Source organism: Ceratotherium simum, chromosome 4, assembly GCF_057802395.1.
Source record: "Ceratotherium simum simum isolate JZ-2026a chromosome 4, ASM5780239v1, whole genome shotgun sequence".
NCBI classification, from domain to species: Eukaryota; Metazoa; Chordata; class Mammalia; order Perissodactyla; family Rhinocerotidae; genus Ceratotherium; species Ceratotherium simum.
Window position 1 is genome coordinate 11,484,192 of NC_141903.1, and position 22,465 is coordinate 11,506,656.

Here is a 22,465-nt window from a genome sequence, read left to right on the forward strand (position 1 = left end):
TAATTGAAAGTCACAGGGAGCTAGTTCAGGAATGAGAATTTTAGGACTGCATTCATAAGGTCGAAGTGAGCCACCCACAATAAATGACAGCACTGCTGATAAACACCTATATGGTGAAGACACAGGGATGGTGAAGAGCTGTAGGGAGTCTAATGCTAAGTCCCTACCCTCAGGGATTTAAAGTTCAGTGGAGCCCCAAGCCAGGGAAACTGACCAGTGACACAGGCCATGCTGAAGACCAGAGAAGGGGGACGCCCAGCGGAGGGCACCTGGTGTGCAGAGGTGTGGCATCAGGCCAGTAGAAGGAATACTCTTATGTAGCCTGGAGGAGGGCAAAGAAGCTTCAGGATGTGGCTTTGAATAATAGAAAGGCTGTGGGCTCTGGAGTCAGACCCCTGGCTTTGCACTGAGTAGCTGTGTGACCTAGAGCCAAGTGCTCTGACGTTCTGGGTGTCAGTTTCAGCATCTGTGAAATGGGGTTAATACAAATTGCCTTGCAGGGTTGTTTGTGAGATTAGATGAAACAGAAAATGTGTGTTTTTTTTGGGGAGGAGGGGGTTGCTGATTGGTATTTGAAACTCTATCCAATGGGTGTAGAAGTCCCCACCTCATGGCTCTTGGTAGGAGACTAAGGCCACCTCCCACTAACAAAGCTGAAAGTACCAGAGTCTTGCTTTCATGGCCTCTCCTGCAGCTAGGGGTAGGCACAGGACTAGATTCTGCCAACTGGATGCAAATCCCTCAGGCTCTGAATCATGACCTGGTTAGTTGGACCTAATTCTCTGTCACCATGCCTTTGGGATTTAACCAGCCCACTCTCTTTTGTTCCATGAGCATGCCATGTTTGTTGGGATCTCAGGGAGAAGCCATTAGTAGAGCAGTGGCAGCAGCAGCAGCAACAATAACTTCAGTGGCCTCCTGCAGTGGCAGAGTCCAGTGGAGGCATCAGGGTTGAACTCCAGGGCAGCAGTGGGGCCAGTGGGGGCCACATTCTACAGCAGCATGGCAGCGTCCTTACCTGATTGGTTTTGTGGTATGATTTTGGCTGCGTCTGGCCCTCCTTCTACCTACCTGATTTCTGAGGCTGGTTCTAGAGCCTTCCAATGGATATGTGAACTACTCAGTTTCCTTTCCAAAAATTTCTTTCCTGCATATACAGTATTGCTAGGAGTCTGTTTCTGCTGCTTGCTAGTAAGAACTCTGACTGGTACAGGACTACTAGGAAGTGGAGCGCTGTAAGTCATGGACTAGAAAACATGGAGCTGGCTGTGTAGTAGAGGTATGAGGGGGCACAGACAGACCCCAATATCCTCTGTTGGGAATTTGGTAATGCTCATTTTGTGGGTACAAAACAGAGGGTTAAATTGTTACCTGTTTTATCTTGGGAGACAGAATGCATGCCTACAGAGTTTTAGAGGAAATGATAGAAAAAAATTCAGGATGTGGTACCACTGGCTACTCCTTGTAGCCTTCTGTAAGATTCTACAAAAGGAAGAGATAGGCTTGGGCTGAAGTGCAGTCAGAAAGCAAAGACGGAAGAATACATGGCTCTGCTAAGAAAGGCCCTTTCTGCCTGTGGCATGTGATCCACGCTGACTGCACATTTCTTATTTTGTAGCCTTGCAGGGTTGGAAATTGGTCCAGATAGTAAAATATGGGAGGGGTCTAGTGTAGTGCTAGGCGTGTTATAGATGCTTAATGACTGGGACCGGAGCTCCATGTTACTCGAGGATGCCACTTCTGGGAGAGGGCTACTTAAAGTGAATCCATAAACAAGGAACCAGGATTTTCTAGCAAATATTGGGGAAAAAAGTTTGAATCTTTAGTTGGAGAAGAGAAACACTTTACAAAGTTATATTTTATATCTTCCATTTAACAAAATTACAACTGCATTCTAAACCTGATGAAAAAGAAAGAATTAAATGCTAATTTCTTTTGGGGTGATTTTTCTGACGAGTGACATTCTTCACTTTGTGTTTGATTTCCACTGCATGTTCATAAACACGGTAACTTTGCCAAAAACAGAGGGTTTTATCCATTATCCTAAGGGCTTTTCTAAATCCTTCAAATCATTCACATTTGAAACACAGATTGGATTTTTCTCTTCTTCAGCTGTGAATTGGCTTAATTGCAGGATTCTTCACCTGTGATTCAGGAATTCCTCAACATCAAAATCACATTCAATGACTTCAGGAAACGCTGTACCTTTTGCAAGATATACAGCCAACGTACATTGTGCCTGTGTTGTCTTTTCAGACGCCTACAGGCTCAAAGGATTAGCTAGAGACTTGACACAGAAGGGAGGGATTTATGTCATTTCTGGCAGGGACTGTAGGGAATGTTTTTTGGGGATTTAATTTGATAAGTAGCCAGTAAAATTAGCGAAATTTTCATGTTATGAAGAAATTAGCTTCTCTATGCAATCTTATAACTGTAAACCTTGGATACTGAATATTACATATAGAGAACCTCTCTCAATATCTCCCTCTCCACCCAACTAAATGACAATAGACAGGTAAGTGGCAGGTTGATGATGTGGGGTGGGTTCCACGGACTCTCCTGTGACGACTTACTGGACTATTTGGCAGGAAGGTTCTGTTTATGCTTCTAGTTACTGGTCAGTGGTTCCGTATAGCGGAGGGTAAGAAAGGATGTTGACACATCACTTGGGCCCCGGACTCAGGTACGGTGTGCACATGTCTTACCTGTGCCACCCCTGAGGAAAATCAGGAACAGGGTCTGGTTCTGTAGCCTCAGCAACCAGCACGACCCTTCAGACTTTGTACTTGCTCCAACTTTCCATTTAGAGAATGAAGGAAGTGGGCCAGCTGAGGAAGGGCACACGAATTGGATAGCAAGGTAAGGGTGTCCTACTGCAGCGCCTCTAAACTCCAGCAGGGCCTGCAAGAGCAGGCCAGCAACTGAAATAGGTAGAGGGCCAGGTGAACTTGAAAGGCCCCTGCCCACCAATCATCTCTGGGCAGCTGCCCCCACTGCTCAGCTCCAGCCAATCGTTGCCATGAGAGAACGCGCGGTCTGTAGCACCAGATGTCCCTTTTTTCAAGAGAAACTGGAATTTTATGTGAAACCTCTCCATTTTAATTTTATTTTTAATTGTCTTTCCTAAGTTTTCAACGTTAGTGACAAATTCAATTAAAAAAACCCTGCGACTAAATAACACAGGTCTGTTGCCATTTTGCAACCTCAGGCTGCACGCTGGAATCGCCCTGGAGGTGGGGAAGAATGCCCGCTCAGGGGCAGTGAGGGGTCAGTCTGATCTCAGCAAGTGGTCGTGTGGGAGGGAAGGGCAGGATGCAAACAAGGAGGGGAGAGTTGGGGGAACTATAATAACATCGGCTATGTACTGGATATTGAGCCTTTCTCATACTTCATCTAATTCAATCCTTAAAACACCCCTCTGAAGTCGGTCTATTAACTGCACATGAGGCGGGGTGTTCACCTGCCCAAGGATGCTCAACAATGTGAGAGTAACTGGGATTTGCACCCAGAACTGTGTGAGGCCAAAGGCTCTCGGCTGCCCCGTGGGAAGCAGGTGCTCTGCGAGGAGGAAAGCACCACATGTTGGCTTACCCGGCACACGTACTGGCTCTGGGGTCCTGGGGAGAAGGTCTTAGAGCGGATGATGGTGCTCCCCCGAAGAAATGGCCCTGAGGATGGCGTGCCCACCCGCCGGTCTTTGGGCCGCACCACTGTGGGAGATGGGGTCGGGGTCTCTGTGTTGGTCTCTTTGTCCACCTAAGGAAAACGTCACAGCTTTGAGGCCACCAGTATCCAGAGTCTCAGCCACCCACTCCCAGATTCATGGGGAAGACTCCTCACCTCTTCCCCACTCCTGTCACCTTGCCTTTGGCCCACAGACACAGCTAGGGGCTTCCTCGGCCCCAGCCCTGCCCAGCCAGGATGGCACCCAAGGCCTGGGCGCTGGCCCTCATTCCTCTCTGACACCTGTGGTTATGGCTAGTGGGAGCATATTCAGTCACCAAACAAGCTCATGTGAGCAGCTGAGGTACCTCAAGCACCGATGTCCTGGACTTCACACCCTGAAGACTTAGGTGCCAGCAGCATTTTGACAAAGCTACACCCAAGGCCTCCACTGCTCCAGCCACAAACTGCAGAGGCTTTGAATTATGGATGCAACCAGCAAATCTTGTTTTGTAAACTAGGGGATCAGGTTTTCTCCTGTCCTTGCACAGTAGTCACCAGTAAAATAAAACAAGAATACCTAAATGCAGGGCCACTGTGAGCCTAAATAGTGCCTCTGTGTAATTTTGAAAAAGGTGCCCCCTTTGGCTGGAGAAACTGCACAAAGACTTTCCCTTGGTGTGGAGCCACTGGAAGGCAGCCCCAGGTTCTTCTCCAGCCCCTCTTGGCAAGGCACCTTTGTGCAGTGCACAACCTGCAGCTCCACCCCCAGGTACCCTTTTCAGACACTATGGGGTGCTGTTTCCAGGAGTCCTGCAGGTGGAAAGAACACAGAGCTCTCTGTAGATACCAGGTAACCTGAGCGCAGCAGGGAAGCAGGAGGCGAGGGGCACTTGACTGGACTCCCCTTTCCTATTGCACTTTGGACAGACCCAAATGAAAAAATGCATCCCTTCAAAACCTCAGAACCCATCTGCTAGGTTGGTCTTATTGTGTCCACTTTAGAGAGGAGGAAAGGAAGGCTCGAGAGGGATGAAGTCGTCTGCCTGAGACCACACAGAGGGAGCAGCAGGGCCAGGATGTGCACCCAGACCCACCTGATTACAAAGCTGGAGGCCTCTCCAGAGAAACAGGGGAGGTGCAGAGGGCGGGAGAGATGAGGAGGGGAGTCGGCCGCTCCTGGTTTACTATCACTGAAATGACCTGAAGTATAGGGGGGACATCTGTCCCCTGATGCTTAAGGATGAGACCCGGCCCTGAGCCTTTTCTGAGGGCCCAGGCTCAAGGACGGAGGGCTGTTTCCCCAACACAGCCCTTCCCATCTCCCCGGCCCTCCCTACCTTTGATGCTGGGCACTCGACTGTGTCTGGTGAGGCTTTCTCAGCGAAAATGTCCTCCTCTCCCTCCTCCGCCTCTCCCTCCTCCTCCTCCTCATCCACTGCTGCCTCGTTCTCGCTGGCCTCCTCCTCGTACCTCCTGTGAGGACAGAGCACTTTGGTTACCCACCAGGGACCACACTGATCTGCTCACTGGCCTTTAAGTGCTTCCAGGGCAGGGCTTCTGAGCCTTTTCAGGATTGAGGACACATTTTTGAAAAAACAACAAAAACCAATTTTAGTGAGGTATAATTTACAGACAACAAAATGCATTTTCAGTGTTGAGTTTGATGAGTTTTGACCAATGTATTCCCCTGTGTAATCACTACACACTCAAGATATAGAACATTCCATTACCCTGAAAGGTTTCCTCTACCCTTTCCCAGTTAATCTCCCCCAACTGACGGGCTTTCTCTCACTACAGATTAGATCTGATTTTTCCAGCATTTCATATAAAAGGAAGGGGACAGTATATGCTCTTTTGTCTCTGGCTTCATATTCTCTCAGCATGAATTCTGAGATTCATCCATGTTGGTGCATGTATCAATAGTTCACTCCTTTTTATTGCTAATATTCCATTTGGAGTAATATCCATTGGATGGATAGACCAAAATTTGTTTAGCTATTCATTGGGTGATGAATATTTGGATTGTTTCCATTTCTTACCAAGTATGAATAAAGCTTCTATGGACATTCACCTACAAGTCTGTGTAAATATAGGTTTTCATTTCTCTTGGATATTGTATTAGTTTGCTAGGGCTGCCAAAACAATACTATAGACTGGGTGGCTTAAACAATAGAAATTTATTTCTCGTACTTCTGGAGGCTAACAGTCCAAGACTGAGGTGTAGGCAGATCTTCTTTCCTCTGAGGCCTCTCTCTGTGGCTTGCAGGTGGCTGCTTTCTCACTATGTCCTCACATGGCCTTCCCTCTGTGTGCGCATCCCTGGCGTCTCTGTGTGTCCCAAGTTCCTCTTCTTACGAGGATACCAGTCACATTGGATTAGGGCCCACCCTAACTTTAATGGCCTCATGTTAACTTAATCATCTCTTTGAAAGCCCTATCTCTAAATACAGTCACATTCTGAGGTACTGGGGTCAGAGCGTCAACATGTGGATTTTGTAGGGGACACAATTCAGACCATAACAGATACATACCTACGAGTAGAATTCCTGGGTCATATGGTAAATATAAGCTTGTCCTTTAAAAAACTGACAAACTGGTTTTCCAAGGTGGTTATACCATTTTATACTCCCACCAGCAATGTCATGAGAATCTCAGTTCCTCATCTATACTTGGTGTTGTCAGTCCTTTAAATGTAGTCATTCTACTGAGTGTGTACTCACACCTCACTGTGGTTTTAATCTGCACTTTCCTGCTGAGAATCTTTTCATACATTTATTGACCATTCATATATTTTCTTTTGCAAAGTGTCTGTTAGAATCTTTAGCCTATTTAAAAGTTGGGTTGCCTTTTTATTATTGAGTTGTAAGAGTTCATTATATATTCTGGATATGAATCCTTTGCAAATATTTTCTCCAAGTCTGTGGCTTGCCTTTTCATTTTCTAATGGTGTCTTCCAAAGAACAGAAGCCTTTGATTGTGATCAAGTCCAATTTATCAATTTTTTTCTTTTATAGTTTGTGCTTTTCATGTTCTATCTAAGAAATCTTTGCCTACCCCAAGTTGCAAACAATTTCTCTTATATTTTCTTTAAGGTTTTTATAGTTTCAGCTTTTATGTTTAGCTCTATGATCCATTTCAGATTAATTTGTGCACATGATGCTCAATGTTTATTTTTTTATATGGATACCTAGTGGTGTTCCAGTACTATATGTTGAAGACACTTTACTTTTGGTAATATTCTTCATAATTACCCTTTCCCCTCGGACTCTAGGGTTGGAAGGATTTGGTGTGACAAATGGACTGCATTTGTTAATTAGAAATTTATCTCTATTCTTATCTTTACTTCTGAAAGACATACATAACCGCCAGCTTCTGATCAGCACGAGACAGTGTTACCACACTGAGCCAGAGGAATTCCAGCCAAAAGCAGAGAACCTGACATCTAGTTAGCTGGCTCAGGGAGACTGTGGCTAAACATAAAGTCTCCCTTAGGATTTTCCCAGTAGGGAGAGTAGATCTTAGATTTCCAAGCCCAGCCCCATGATTAAACGCCCCCTGCACTTGGATGGGGACTAGTGATATGGAGGGGCCTTTGCTCTCCCTCCTTTGCCCCCACAGCCTGTCTACTCATAAACGAGCCATTAAACATGGGAACACGCAAGGAGCACCTCCCTAAGAATTCTGCAGAAGCCACGTTAACCACCCTTTATTGAGGGCCTAATAAGCTCTAGGGGCTATGCTAAGGCTGTACAACACTGAAAGCGATTACTGTCTCCATTTCACAGATGTAAAAGCTGAGGATCAGAGAGCTGACAAGGCTTGTCCAGTGTCACAGGCTGCTAAGTGGTGGAGCCAGGTTTCCAACCCAAGTTTGTCCAACTCCACTAAGCCCTCAACCACTACGGAAATCTCTTCTTTTTGACTGTGAATCTAAATATTTTCAGAAAGGAAAAAAAAAATCTCAATTGTAAAGTGAAAAATCATTAAAATAGACATCATCATTTCACCCTTTAGAGTGGCAAAAAAAATATCTGACAATATCAAGTGCTGGTGAAGGTAGGAGAAACAGGCATATCTCTGCGGGGAGTATAAATTAGAGCAGCCAATTTACACTCTGAAGTCAATTTAGCAGAATCTGTTAAAATAAAAAATGTACATTTTCTTGATTAAGTACTATAGTTCGATTATACTGAGTGTCGGAGAGGGTGTAGGTTTAGGGCCACTCTTAGTCATTGCTGGTGGGAGCATTTACTAGACAGTCTTACGTGAGAACTATTTTGCAATGTCTATCAAAGTATGCAACAGCCATGCCCTGGACCTAGCAATACCACTTCCCAAGATCTGCCCTAGACAAATACACACAAGGAGGCAAGTATGAGGATTTTCACTCTAGCATTGTTTGAGAGTATATCCTCCTATATTTTCTAATGCTCTTTAGAGTTTTGTTTTGCATGTGGATCTAAAAGAAAATCCAGTCTTCTGATTATATGCACAAAAGAGACTTAAACAAATAAAAGGAGGGAGTAACAATGGCACCCTGGGCCTTGGGTGCTGAGGGAGAAGAAGTATAAATCAGAACAGAGGGCCTGTCTGTTGGAGACCTCCACACATGACTCCAGAGCTGAGCAGGCACAGCAAAGCTAGTTAACATTCCAGGACTGAAAGAAGCCTCCAGTCTGGGGGGAGGGGGGCTGCAGACGGATTTACCCCAATACAGCAGCTCCGGGATTCCCAGCCTTCTTTGTAAGTCAGTGTCTAGGGAAGTTTGAATGGCAAGGGGTGAGGAGAGAGGGGGCCACAAAGGGAGAGAGGACAGAAGGCGGTTGCTAGGAGACGGCGTGAAAAGTCTCAACACAAGCTTGGAATCTGGCGGAAACCACTGATCTCATGCCAGGGTTTTGGAAGACAGGTCCTGGGCCTATTTCCGGCATCAGACCTTTGCCTGTGTGAACCACAGCCCAGCCCAGCCCAGCCCAGCCCAGCAGTGTGCCTGAGAGATGGAAAGAGATGGAGAGGAGGAGAGAGAGGGAAGGAGGGAAAGAAAGGGAGACAGAGAAAAATTGAGACAATTTAGAGAGAAGTCTAAAACAAATGAACATACAAAAATTCAGGAACCTTGCTATACTCTTTATCACATGGAGAAATAGGACAGAGCACAAGATGGGTCTGCCATGGGCCAAATCCAGCCCACTGCCTGTTTTGGACAGTCCAAGATATGAATGGTTTTTATATCTTTAAATGGCTGAAAAAAAAATCAAAAGGAGAATGATATTTCATGACATGTACAAACTATTTGAAGTTCCAATTTGTGTCCGTGACTGAAGTTTCAGGGGCAGAAGCACGGTGGTTTGGTGTATGTGCTGTCTACGGCTGCTTTCACACCACAAGAGCAGAGTTGCAGCAGAATCTGTATGTCCCACAAAGTAGGCAACCCTCACTACCTAGCCATTTCCAGAAAACATTTGCCAACCCCTGGAGTAAACAATATTATGAAAACATTCCTTTTGAGACCAAATAATATAATTTGGGGCTGTCACAGAATAATACAGAAGAGTTATTGAGTGCTTCTTTTGGGTCAAGGTGTGTGTTGAGTGCTTATCACGCATGATTTTATTGAGTCTACAAAATACCCTATATGATGTAGTGGCTATTTTTTAAATCTGTATTTCACAGATGGGGAAATGGAGGTTTAGAGCCATGGTTCTCAGCCCAGGTTGCACATTAGAATCACCCAGGGAGCTTTTAAAACTTACTGATGCTCAGCCTCACCCAGACCTAGGATCCCACAGGAAGCTGGCTGAGGGAGACTCCGAGTCTGTATCTATCTGAATTCAAAGCACATACACTTACGCCCAATTATATTTCCTTCCAAATGGCAAGATTCGTAGGCTGTGGTCATTTTCCAGATGGGATTTGCCCTCTCCCTTTCCAACTGGTAGTTAGCAATGTTCCTTCTTGTTTTCCTAATAATAATTTCTACCACCTATTGAGTGTCTACTACGAGCTTTGTACTTTCTCTTCATATCCTTTTGGATAATGCTACACAGTCAGTGTGATGTCCCCATTTTCCAGCTGAGGATCAGACAAGGTCAGAATGACTTGCCTGAAAGTGGCTGCCCTTGAGGTGGAGGGCAGTGACCGGCAGGAAGCACGTGTGGCTTCTGGACAGCTGGTAATGCTCTGCTCCTTGATTTGGGTAGTTTGGTTTCTGAAAATTCCCTGAGCTGTAGACCAAGTGAACTACTCTGTATATTATACCACAATAAAAAGTTAAAAAATGCTTTGCTTAAGGTTACAGAGAAATGATGAAGCTAGGATTTGAACCCTAGTCTACATCACTGTTTCCTAAAGTGTGTGATGAGACCTTTCTGCCGGTATACAAGGGACTAAGAGCACTGGATCACACGTGAGAAAGGGTGTCTCTGTTCAACTCTCCTTCAGACCTTTGGTTACATCAAGGAGGAGACTCCCTTTGGCAGTAGCATGTCTTCAATGTTGCTGAAACACTTACTAACCTTCCTTTTTACCAATGGGAGAGAAGACCTCAGGCTTAGAACCTTAGCAAGCCATATATCCAGCTAGACTTTAATACTCTTGTTTGATTTTCATTACATTTAATTTTCCACAGTTACCTTCTGAGGCAGACTTGGCTCATGGCCTACCCAATATCCATTCCCACTTTCTTTCTTAGTAACAGAACCCTGATTTTTGTACCAGCTAACAGACCTCATTTCCCAGCCTCCCTTGCAGTTAGGTAGGCCAAATAGCTAAGCTCAGCCAATGAGAAGCAAGTAGAAATTGCTGGGCGGGTCTTTCAGGAACATTCCTTGGTTCAAGGGTACATAGGTACACTCTTCTATCTTTCCTCTTTCTTGATGCCTACCTGATGGCTGGTGTCTCAGCAGCTATTTTGGGCTATAAAGCAGCCTTGATGATGGAGGTCACATAGCAAGGACAGAAGAGCAGAATGAAAGAAGCAGCCTGGGTTCCCAGTAGCATCATGAAGCTGACAGATGAGCCTTGGATTGCTTTTTCTTATTCTTCTTAAGTAACAAAGAAATAAACGTCTATCTTATTTAAGCCTATTATTTTGCTCTCCATTCCTAGCAGTCAAATGCAATTCCTTATTGAGGAATCTTCAACTTATGGCAAATTATACTTATTTTCCACTTACAGTAATATAAAACTTAAAAAAATTTTTTTAACCAAAATAAATGTAAGTGCATCAAGACAAACACTAATAGCAGATGTGAACTGGCACGAGTGATTCAGGGAACACAAAATAACCACCTAGGAAGGGACTTTGGGAACCACAGTACTAGGCTATCTACCGCCTTATTGCCTGTAGAGAACCCATGAGGATAGAGGTTCTCAGTTTTCCTAGGGGAACACTTCTCTTGGTTGCCCTGGTGTTTGGGGAGCTCATCCCTGATCCCAGGTCCAAGTCAGGTCAGTTCCCAAGGCCCAAGGGAGCCCTCTCTTACCAGCTGTCTTCCAGGGTATGAGCGCTGCTCCTTCCCTCCTGCCTCTTCTCTAGCTCCACTGCTGTCTGTTCCAACAGGGCAGACACAGCATCCTGTAGGGACAAAGGCTGATGGGTTCCTCTGTGTGCCACGAAAAGACCCAGAGCTTCTTAGAGTGTGACCCTCCCGGTGAACTGAGGGTAAAACTGAAGACCAGAGTAGGTAAGCATCTTGCCCCAAGGCACTTAAAAATTGGAAATATAGTCCTTAGTTCTTCTAACTGGCAGTTCTCCTGAGAATAACCCCTGTATGAATCGACAGCGTTTTGGAAGGCAACCAGGTTTAGTAGTTGAGTAAGACAGGATTATAGGTCTCTGGCCGTAAGGCGATCACAGTGTAGTCAAGGACACCATCACATGAACCATCAATAATAAAACAATGTGAGAAGGACTATGTGAGAGGTAAGTGTCAGATGTTCGGGAACAAAGGAGTGGCAGCGAAGCCAGCTTGGGGGGTTGCATTCAGGGAAGGCTTCCTGGAGGAACAACATCTATACTGAATGGTGTCTACAGTGAGGAAGCCTGGGTGACTTGAGGAAATTATTTAACTTCTCGGAGACTCAGTTTAATAACTACTACAAAGGGTTGTTACGAAGGTGAATTGAGAATATATATAAGAAGTTGCAGAAGAGCACCTAGGACATAACTGGTATTCAGTAAATGGCAGCTAATAGTAAAGCAAAAACTGATCTTGTCATTTTCTGAGCACATGGTCAATTTGCAAATACCCTTGGTCGTGTGGGCCAGAGCTGAATAATTCCTGTAATTTTGTTTTGGGGAAGGAAAGAGGGAACTAAACTCAACTGAAGGTTTGGTATATGCCAGGCACTGCAACAGATGGCTTACGTGTGGCATCCTATTTAATCTTTACAGCCATCCTGATGGGTAGAGATTATGACTATTCTCTTGAGAAATGGAAATGAGGAAACTAATGTTCCTAAGGTTGACGTTACTTACCCAAGAATATGCTCTAGAAAGTAGAGAAGTCTGTTTTCAAGACCTTTGCCAGCTCACTGTTGCCTTTTTTGAGTGAGGGAGACCTGGGTTTGAGACGTGGGCTTGCTGCTGATTGGACATATGTCCTCAGGTAACCTGTCTGAGCCTTAGTAGACTGCACTTAATAAACAAGACAGTGCCTGACACAAAAGGAAGTGCAGAAAATGACGACGATGACGGAAAAGGAAGAGGAGGAGAAGATAGATTTAATCTTCACCCTCATCCTTACCTGTATGACCTAGCCCATCCTCTCCACTGAAATTCTGGGCAGTGACTGTCCAAAGTAACCAAGCACTGACAGAGGGAAGAAGCACTTCCGAGAACTACAAGCCAACCTGAACCCCAGACGCTCTCTAGCGGGGACCCCACTAGGATTCCACACACTGAGACCCTCTATGTCCAGGGCAACTCCTCTGTTAGGTTGAGTTCTGGCCAGTCTACCTGGCCAGCGGATGTGGGCTTTCCAAGTGCAGAGAATAGTTTAAGGATATTTTAATAGGTTAAAGGGTATTGTACTAAGATGAATACATATTTTTTAACCAAAAATAAGCCAATGTAAGATTTTCAAGAAACTTAAAATAATAATGAAACAGATGCCATTTATCAAGCCCTTACCCAAGTGCCCAAGTGCTCTTTACATGTACTTCTTCAACGCTTCATAACAACCTTTTTAAACTCAGATCAGACATGAAGAAATGGAGGCCCAGAGAGGTGAAATGATTGACCCCTAAGAAACACTCAGTCTTCTGACTGTCCTTCCCATGACTTCCGCCTGCCTCTCACATAAAGCCTCCACTATGGACCACTATACACATAGTAGGATCTCAATAAAAGTTCATTTTCTACCTTTCACAGGTTTCTCCTTCCATTTCATTCTTAAAAAATCGTGAATTAAGACTTTCATCAGGCAAGTTACATTAGGTCAAGCAAAGGACAGAAGGAGAGAATACAAATGCAGAAGGGGGCGAGTTGCAGATTGGGGGCTATCTGCCCCTTAGCAGAGGTCTCTCCTCCCCTATCCTCCTCTTCCTCTCTGCTCCCCTCCCCTCTGCTATGTTTCCTCCATCTCTGATGCCCAGCCATCTCCAGCTCTGGAAGAGCCTTTTCCTTCCGTCCATCCGGGTTGCCACACATGCAGGAGGATGGCGCAAACCTGTGGCCCAGCTCACCGTACTTTCAGGCCCTGGGGTGGGGGCCATGGCTCCCACTGGTTTGGGTTCCCTGCTCTGTTTCTTCAAGTATTTGTAGCTCAGGAGGTTGTACCAGCGAGTCGACCTCTCCCCAGACCGGCAGACCTCAGCCAGGCTGATCTGGGCGCCTCCCTGTTGAGGATGGGAAAAGGGAGAGTATCAGCAGGGCTGACAAGGAATTCTGGGGAATTTGGCTCCTGGAGAAAGTATGGAAAACATCCCTCCAGGTGAGATGGAAGCTTCCTGGGAGGAAGAAAGGGCTAGTTGTTAATCATTTCCAGTAATTCACTCATTCACTAACTTATTCATTCATTGGTTTACTCATTTGCTAAATCTTGATTGATCACCTATCATATATATATATTTTTTTTTAATATGATTAAAAAAACATAAAATTTACCATCTTTTCCCTCCTAGTTTTACTGAAATATAATTGACATGTAACACTGTGTTAGTTTCAGGTGTACGACATAATGATTTGATATTTGTATATATTGCAAAATGATCACCACAATAAGTCTAGTTAACATCCATCACCATACATAGTTACAAAATTTTTTTTCTCGTGATGAGAACTTTTAAGATCTACTCTCTCTTGCAACTTTCAAATATGCAATACAGTATTATTAACTATAGTCACCATGCTGTTTCAAGACCTTGTTTTCAATTCTTTTGGATATATATCCAGTTGTGAGATTGCTAGATCATGTGGTAGTTCCATTTTTAATTTTTTGAGGAACGTCTATATTTTATTTTTTTATTTTATTTATTTTTTTATTTTTTGCCCCCAAAGCCCCAGTAGATAGTTGTATGTCATAGCTGCACACCCTTCTAGTTGCTGTATGTGGGACTCGGCCTCAGGATGGACAGAGAAGTGGTGCCTCGATGCGCACCCGGGATCCGAACCCGGGCCGCCAGCATCGCAGCGTGCGCACTTAACCACCAAGCCACAGGGCCGGCCAAGGAACGTCTATAATGTTTCCATAGCAGCTGCACCATTTTACAATCCCACCAATGGTGCATAAGGGTTCCAATTTCTTCACGTCTTCCTCAATGCTCATTTTGGGTTTTTCTGTTTGTTTTTTTTTAAACATCAGCCATCCTAATGAGTGTGAGGTATTATCTCATAGTTTTGATTTGCACTTCTCTGATGATTAGTAATGTTGAGCATCTTTTCATGTGCTTATTGGCCATTTGTATGTCACCTTTGGAGAAATCTCTATTCAAGTCATTTGCCCAGTTTTAAAATTGGGTTGATTTATTTGTTATGGGTACCTATCCTATGCTAATCATACTGAGCACTAGGTTCTGTGTTAGTCCCAGGGATAAATGATGGTCTCCATCTCCTTTGAACCAACAGTCTTACAAGGAACTCAGATATTGAGCAAGGAAGCAATAAAAAGTGAGGTGAGGGCCGGCTCTGTGGCTTAGCGGTTAAGTGCGCGCGCTCTGATGCTGGCGGCCTGGGTTCGGATCCCGGGCGCGCCCCGGGGCACCACTTCTCCGTCCAGCGCGAGGCCGAGTCCCACGTACAGCAACTAGAAGGATGTGAACCTATGACGTACAACTATCTGCTGGGGCTTTGGGGGGAAAAAAATGAATAAATAAAATCTTTAAAAAAAAAAAAAAAAAAAAAAAAAAAAAAAAAAGTGAGGTGAAAAACCGCTATCATTCTTCCCCTACCAAATTTGCGAAAGTCTAAAAAATTGACAACGCACTGTTCGTGAGGCTATGGGAAAAGACAGTCTCTCACCTTGCCGGTGGGAATGTAAAATGGCAGAAACCTTATGGAAGGAATCTGGCAAAATCTAGCAAAAATACAGATGCCTTTTACTCTTTGACCAAGCGATCCTACTTGTAGGTATCTATACCACAGATACACCAACACAAGTACAAAATGTCCGATGAACAGAGATCTTCATTTTGGCCCTCTTCGTAATAGCAAAAGATTCTGAACACCTCAAAGGTCCAGCAACACGGGACTGGATGAATAAACTATAACATACCTATACAATGGAGTATTATGTAGCTATGTCTAAAAAATGAGAAAGATCTCTAGCTACTGAGGTGAGAGATCGCCAGGCCAGATTGTTAAGAGAAAAAAACTGCATAGTGTAGAACAGAATATATAGTATGCTACTCTTTGTATAAGAAATGGATAGAGGGATAAGAATATATATATTCTCTTTATATATACATATATATATATTTTGCACCATATTTGAGGTGCAAGGGGCAAAGAACATGATCATATGTGCAACAAGAAATAATGCAAATATAAAGAAGAAACTATTCAAAGCAGTTACCTATAAAGGGTAGGTGATGGGATTGGGTTGGAGAGGGCAGGGGGAGCAGGATTTCTCTTCAGTCAATCTTTTTATATGGTTTTTCTTTGCATCATGTAAATGGATTCCTTAAGATGAAAACAAACTACAACAAATCAGCCAAACTGAATATAACCTCACAGAGAGAAGATTTATTTCAAGTGACTTAACATTTTTACTGTATTTTTTACCATACATCCTTAGTAGAAAGAACTACAACATAATTTTAATCATTCCTCAGAGGTCTTATTATTTCAACATGTCCTCTTTTGAAGAGCTCTGATCAGGTTTGGGCTTAGTGCGTTCATTTCCCCAGACATACCCGTGGCTGTGCCAATGAGTGGTAGAAATACCACAAGCCAGTTTGCAAAGTGGGCCAGGAGCCAAGCGATGGCTAAGGTGGCACCTGGGACAGGAGGGGACTCTTCCATCCACCTGGGATCCTTTCTCCCCGTTTTCCTTCTATCAGGATCCACCAGAGCACGGCGTGGACGGTGCTGAGCCACTGGGCGGCTACAGGTAATTTCTAGGAGAACAGTTCTGAGTAGGTGAAGAAAACAACCCACGCTGACTCTTCACTTGCTCAGCCCCACCTTCCTCACCTGGAAGACGGGAAACAACTCCTACCTGCAGCGCTGTCGTGAGGACTAGGGTCAACTCAGGTATTACATGCCTGGCACACTTTAGGCACCAAGAATAAAGGTAAATATACACAAATATGTGTATATCACTCATTTATTAATTTAATAAATATTCTCTGAGCTCTGTGCAGACTCTGGAGCCACAGCAACATGTAAGACACGACCTACCCCCAAGGGGCTCAGAGTTCCCTGGGCAGACAGACGAATACATTGGATATTACCATTCAGAACATGCCAGGCCATGACTGAGGGGCAAGGGGGATGAACGCAATCACAGCTTTGGGATGTAACACCGCCATCAGATTATTGTCAATTCCAACATGACACACTGTTTCAGGCTGGCTCATAGGTGTCGATATGGTCTACCTTGGTGAACTGGTGCACTTGGAGGGCATTTACACATTCATTCATTCATTTATTCAACACACACACATTTGCCGAGTAGCCTCTATGTGCCAGGCACTGTTCTGAGTACTGGGGATATAGCAGGATTTAAGGCAGATAAAATCCTTATGAGCTTACATTCTGGGGGAATCCGATAAACAAATCAATAAGTAAACTCTACATTGTGTTTTGTTGAATCTGAGATGCCATCAGTTATAAAGCGTACTATTATTTCACGCACCACTAAGAAAAAAAAAAATAGTTGCCAATTAAACAACGACCTGCCATCTAGTATATATTGCATCTTGACTTCAGGGATGATATAATGTGAAAATAAGGTGTACCCTAACATCTATGATATAACGCAATATTAGGTGATGGAAAGTGCTGCAGAGAAAAATAATACGGGGAAAGGGGAGAGGAGGGAATAAGAAAGTGGAGAGGGGGATGCGATTTTAAACAGGGTGGAAGGAAGACCTCACTGAGAAGGTGACATTTGGGTCGAGCCCTGATAAGGCGAAGGAGCAAGCCTTGCCCATCAACATCTGGATAAGAGAATTCCAGTCAGAGGGGATGGCAAGTGTAAAGGCCGAGAGAGGGGAGCGTGCTGGTGTATTCGAGGGGCACAAGGGGGCTGGAGGAACAGTCTGGGGGAGGAAATCAGAGAAAAAACAAGGGGCAGATCCTGGAGGGCTTTGGACCAGGCAAAGGACCCAGGTGCTGACTCTGGGGGAGACAGAAGCCATTGCTAGGTTTTAAGCAGAGGAGTGGCATGCACCGATTTGCAAATTTAATAGGATCACTCTGGCTACTGTGTTGAAAGAGATAAAGGGAGACCAGGACAGAGGCAGGGAGACCCAGCAGGAGATTGCTACAGCAATCCAGGTGAGAGATGAGAGTGGGTCAGGGCAGTGGTGAGAAGTGGTTGGAGTGTGGGGATCTTTTGAAGGTGCAGCTACCAGAAGGTTCCTGAAGGATTGGATGAAGGGTGTGAGAGGAAGAGAGGGGTCAAGGATGACCCTGTGGTCTCTGGCCTGGGCAAAAGAAGAATGGGGTTGCCGTCAGCTGCGACAGTGAAGACGCAGGGGGAAGGATCAAGGGCGTGCTTGTGGACAAGTTCATTTGAGATGCCTACTGGACACGCAAGAGAAGAAGTGGAACAGGCAGTGGACACATAACGTGGAGATGAGCGGGAGGCCCAGGATAGAGCCATAAACTGAGGACACTGTTTGCAACGGGGAGATAGGATGAGATAACCAAGGGAGTGGATGCAAATAGAAAAGGGGAGAGGAGAGAGGCCTGTGTCCTGGGGCCCTCTGCCATATGGAGGACAGGCAAAAGAGGAAGAATCAGCAAAGATGACAGATAAAGAAGCCAGTGATGTGGGAAGAAGGCCAGGAGAGTGAGGTGTCCGGGAAGCGAAGTCAGGGCAAATGACGTCAAGGAAGACAGAGTGAGCAACTGAGCCAAACGCAGTTGACAGGCCAAGAGAGATGAGGATGGAGAACTGGCCACTGGATTTAGCAGCAAGGAGGTTAGTGATGACCTTGATAAGCCCATTTCTGGTGGAATGATGAGGGCAAAGCCCACGTGGATTGGGTTACAGAGAGAACGCAAGCATCTCTTTCATGTTTTGCTGTCAAGAAAAGGAAAGAAACAATGGAGTAGCTGGAGGTAGAAAATGGGGTGAAAAAATTTTTTTTAAGAATTGGTATCGGTATATTGACAGGCCAGATCCAGTGGAGGAGGGAAAACTGAAGATAGAGGAGAGGGCAGGAGAATAACTGTTGGCATAATGTCCTTGAGAGTGGATGGCTTTAGACAGGAGTAGGCAAGGCCCATCCTCAGAAGCAGGAGAAATGGCAGAACCTACGAGAACAGCTGGATGTGGTGTGGGAGCTGTGGGAGCTCTCTTCTGGTTCCCTCTAGTCTCTCATGGAGCGTAAAGCAAGGGCCTCAGCAGAGGGAGAGGAAGGGCGGGGGAAGAGCTGCTGGAGGTTTGAGGAGAGAGGAGAAGGGAAGAGCCATTGTGACGATCGGGAGAGCAAATGGTCCAGGGAGACGCAGTATAAATGCTGGGCAGCATCAGGGCTCCTGGAGGTTAGTGACCACGATTTTAAAAGGAGACCATAGAGGGTGGCTGTGTTTCTCTCCAGGTGCACGGGTGGAGAGGAGGCAGAGAGTTCTCCTTGACAGGGCTGGGGTTTTGCCAAGTGGGGACAGCAAAGTGAGAAGAGGGTAGAGGAGCTGTTGTAATGGTTAACTATGGGACATGACAGGGAGCTGGGAAGTGGACTGCCTTAACAGAACCTACACTGAGGGGCACTGAGCTCAGCAACCCCCTTAGTTGGGGACTGGGCAACCAGGACCCAGCTGGCAAGCCTGTGACCCCTGTTACGCCACACTAAAGCATCTGGTAGAATTGCTGCCTGTGATATTGCAGAAGGCAGGCCACGGGGACAGGAGAGACACTCACAGTAACCCCCTGAGAGGCACGGTAGTACAATGGATACGTGTAAGGAAGCTGGAATCTGTGTTTAAATCCAGGCTTCTGCAGCTACTCACTGGATGACCTGGGCAGGTTACTTAGCCTTTCTAGGCCTTGATCTTCTATCTGTCAAATGGATGCAATCCTAACACCTCTTCTGTTGTGAGGATTAAATGAGATAGTGCAGGCAAAGCTCTTAGCCCAGTACTAGGCACACAGACACTGGTCAGGACAGGTACTATTGTTGTTGCCTGGCTGATTAAATGGCTCAAAACAGACCAGGGATTCCACAGATCCAGCAGTGCAGGGAGACTCTGAGTGGGAGCAGACAGCCCCTTCTCCTCACGTCTCTCTTTCTCGCCTCCTCCAGCCACCAAAACACAACAGCCTGACATCCCACATCCACACAGGATACGAGAAAGTAGGTTTGCCATTGGCCACGGGTGGAGAGAAGCCACGGTGGGATGAGCATGAGCGCTTTGGCTGCTGCCATGGCAACCAGCAATGGCCAGACTTCAATTAGGAAGGAGGAATAAAAAGCACCCAATTAGGAGAAGAAAAGAGGATTGAGTCTCTTGTTCAGGAATGCCCAGGGCCAAGGAAACGCTTCACCGGAGGAGCCCAGGTTTGGAAAAGCTTTCTGCTCTGTCGTTCAGCGTCCACCCTGCCAAACCCGCAGTCACCATTCCCACCTGCGAGCTCCAGGAGCACTGTGCTGACACAGAGAAAACACAGAGGTCTGACATGCGTGGGCTTCAGGGTGGACCTGCCTGCATTCCAACACTGCTCCTGCCAACTGACTGACTGTGTGACCTTGGGAAGTTCTTTTACATTTTTGTGCCTTGGTTTCCTCACTGGGACAACAGTACCTATTTCCTAAGACTGTAGTGAGGATCAGTAGGGATAATACACGTAAGGAGCTTAGCTCAGCACTCACCACATAAATTGCATCCAATCGACACTAGCTGTCGCATTACTGTCAGCAATAACAACATAAATGGCAATGATGCTGTTCTGTGCCCCAGCTGAGGAGGAAAGGGATGGGGACTGGTATCCAGGGCAGACACTTTGTTGCTTTACATCCTTGCTATGGGGACCAGCAGCATCAGCATCACTTGGGAACTTGTCAGAAATGCAGAATCTTGGGCTCCACCCCAGGCCTGCTGAATCACAACCTGAATTTTAACCAGAGCCCTGGGTAACCTGTGTGCATGCTAAGGCTCGAGAAGGGCTGCTTTAGTGCCTCATTTAATCCTCAGAGAACCAGCTGCAAGACAGGCAGCGTTAGTTGGATTTTACAGATAAGGAAACTGAGCCTGAGAATTGAAGACTCTTAGTCCCGGTAAGTCTGAGAATGCTATTCACCTGTGGAATAGTCCCTGCCTAGAACCCAAGCTAAGCTTGATTGACACTACAACCTGTGTTTTCTCCAAGCCTCCTCCCTCAAGTGCAGGGTGGACCAATCCCCAGCAGGACAGTCTGGACAGACAAACAGAACAGCCCTCACCAGGCACTCCTCCAGATGGCTCCTGTCGGTGCTACAGACATCGACTCTTAAGGTCTTCTGGTGAAGGGCTGGATAGGACATGGACACCCAGAACACCTCGTTGAACACCAGGGTGTCCGAGGCGTCCAGGGGCCGGGTCCGGAACAGGCAGGTGGTGCTTTCAGAGCAGGGAAGGATAGCCACGCGGATGTTCCTAGAGGAAGACAGAAATGCAGGAGAGCCTGGGTCAGCCCAGATCCGGGGCTGTTGTGTTGGGCTAACCAGCTGCTGCACGTCCCCAAGAAAATGACAGTGGATGAGAGTTTGTAATTTCTCAAGTCGTCACGTGAGTATTTGCAAAGGATGCAGAAAGGGTAACACATTGCTCCTCCTTTTCCCAAATCCCCCAAATCCTCAGAACCTCAAAGCATGTGCAGCCTGAGGCCAGTGACGTGCAAACTTCTGTGCACAGAACAATCTACGAGGCTGCTTGGTAACACCAAGGATTCCTCATACAACTGCTGGCAGGAAGGCAAAATGCCATAGCCCCTGTGAGGGGAATGTGCCGATCCTAAGGAAATCAGAGATGCATTTACCTTTGACCCGATAGCTCGCCTCTAGGCACTGTCCCCCAGATACCGCTGCACAAGCACCAACGGGATACGGAGGAGGTTACTCATCCTGGCACTGTTCTTAAGAGCAAAAGACTGAAAACGACCCCAGTGCCCAACCTTATGGTCCTTCTGTTTTGCCTGCTTTCCTTCCTTCCTCCTTCCCACAGTTGCACCCCCAGACGCTGGGCGGGTGCAAACCACAGAAGTATAAGCTCCTGTTGCCGCCCTCAAGGCCTAGGTCTAGTTAAAGGAGGAGAAACACGTAGGCAGATGAGTGCAATGAAACATAAGCCCCATGTGCAGTGGAAGGAGCCGGCAGGCAGTGCAGGTGTTGCTGTGTTATCAGCTGTAAGGCATCACCTATCGCACCCTTCCAGCAAGAGCACAGTGATGGGCACTGACTCTGGGGAATGGCAGACCCTTCTCTTTCTGCGTGGAATACTTGAGCTTAGAGCAGACAAAAAAGGCTATGATTTTCTTCTTCATGTGGCTTCAAGTTCAAGGGCAGAGATCTGCTCACCACCCCATTCTTAGTGCTGGCACACAGTGGGCGCTCAGGATGTATCTGTGAAGGAATTGAAGCTGTCTAGGGTGCTTCTCTTTACAGTTAGCATGTTTCCTATCATGTCTGTATCCACACTCACGGTACTGACACTTTGCATCACGGTCACATGCATTAAATACCCAGTGGGTTTACAGGGCCCGTTGTTGGAGCAGGACAGAGCAGGAGAGTGTCCCTGGGGATCGCCGCAGAGCATGAGGTGAGAAGATAATATACACTCCGTCAGCCACATACTCACACTTTCTGGTCTTGTTGCAGCAACAGAGCAGAAAGGTTACTCAGCTGGATGATTAATATTGCAAATTGCTTATTCTTCTCATCATACCTGAAATGAAAGGGGCATATGGAGCACCTATTAGCACACTTCTCTCTCTCTCTCAATAATCCCAGACGTGGCTTCTTGGGGACTATATGAGCCGGAGAGCACAGGCCCAGTGCTTTGCTGCCCTGCAGGGATGTAGGTCCAGAGCTGTCAGGCTGAGTTTTTAAAGAGAAGCCATAAGTCTGTGTGAAATTTCCTGATATTTAAATGTTGGCAATTAATTCCTATTAAAAAAATATTGAGGCCACTTCCCGTGAAGAGAAAACAAGA

General features: G+C 46.0%; 1 protein-coding gene across 3 annotated transcripts in view; it reads right to left on the reverse strand.

Annotated features, from left to right (window-relative positions):
- Positions 1–22,465, reverse strand: part of WWC1 (WW and C2 domain containing 1) — a 156,202-nt gene that overhangs the window by 13,784 nt on the left and 119,953 nt on the right. For all 3 annotated transcript variants that reach the window (XM_087429445.1, XM_087429444.1, XM_087429446.1), the window contains 6 exons: positions 22,112–22,198; positions 20,719–20,911; positions 13,354–13,506; positions 11,151–11,242; positions 5,004–5,139; positions 3,592–3,756 (listed from right to left, as the gene is read on the reverse strand). In XM_087429445.1, the coding sequence (XP_087285571.1) occupies positions 3,592–3,756; positions 5,004–5,139; positions 11,151–11,242; positions 13,354–13,506; positions 20,719–20,911; positions 22,112–22,198 (826 nt within the window). The remainder of the gene's footprint in view (positions 1–3,591; positions 3,757–5,003; positions 5,140–11,150; positions 11,243–13,353; positions 13,507–20,718; positions 20,912–22,111; positions 22,199–22,465) is intronic.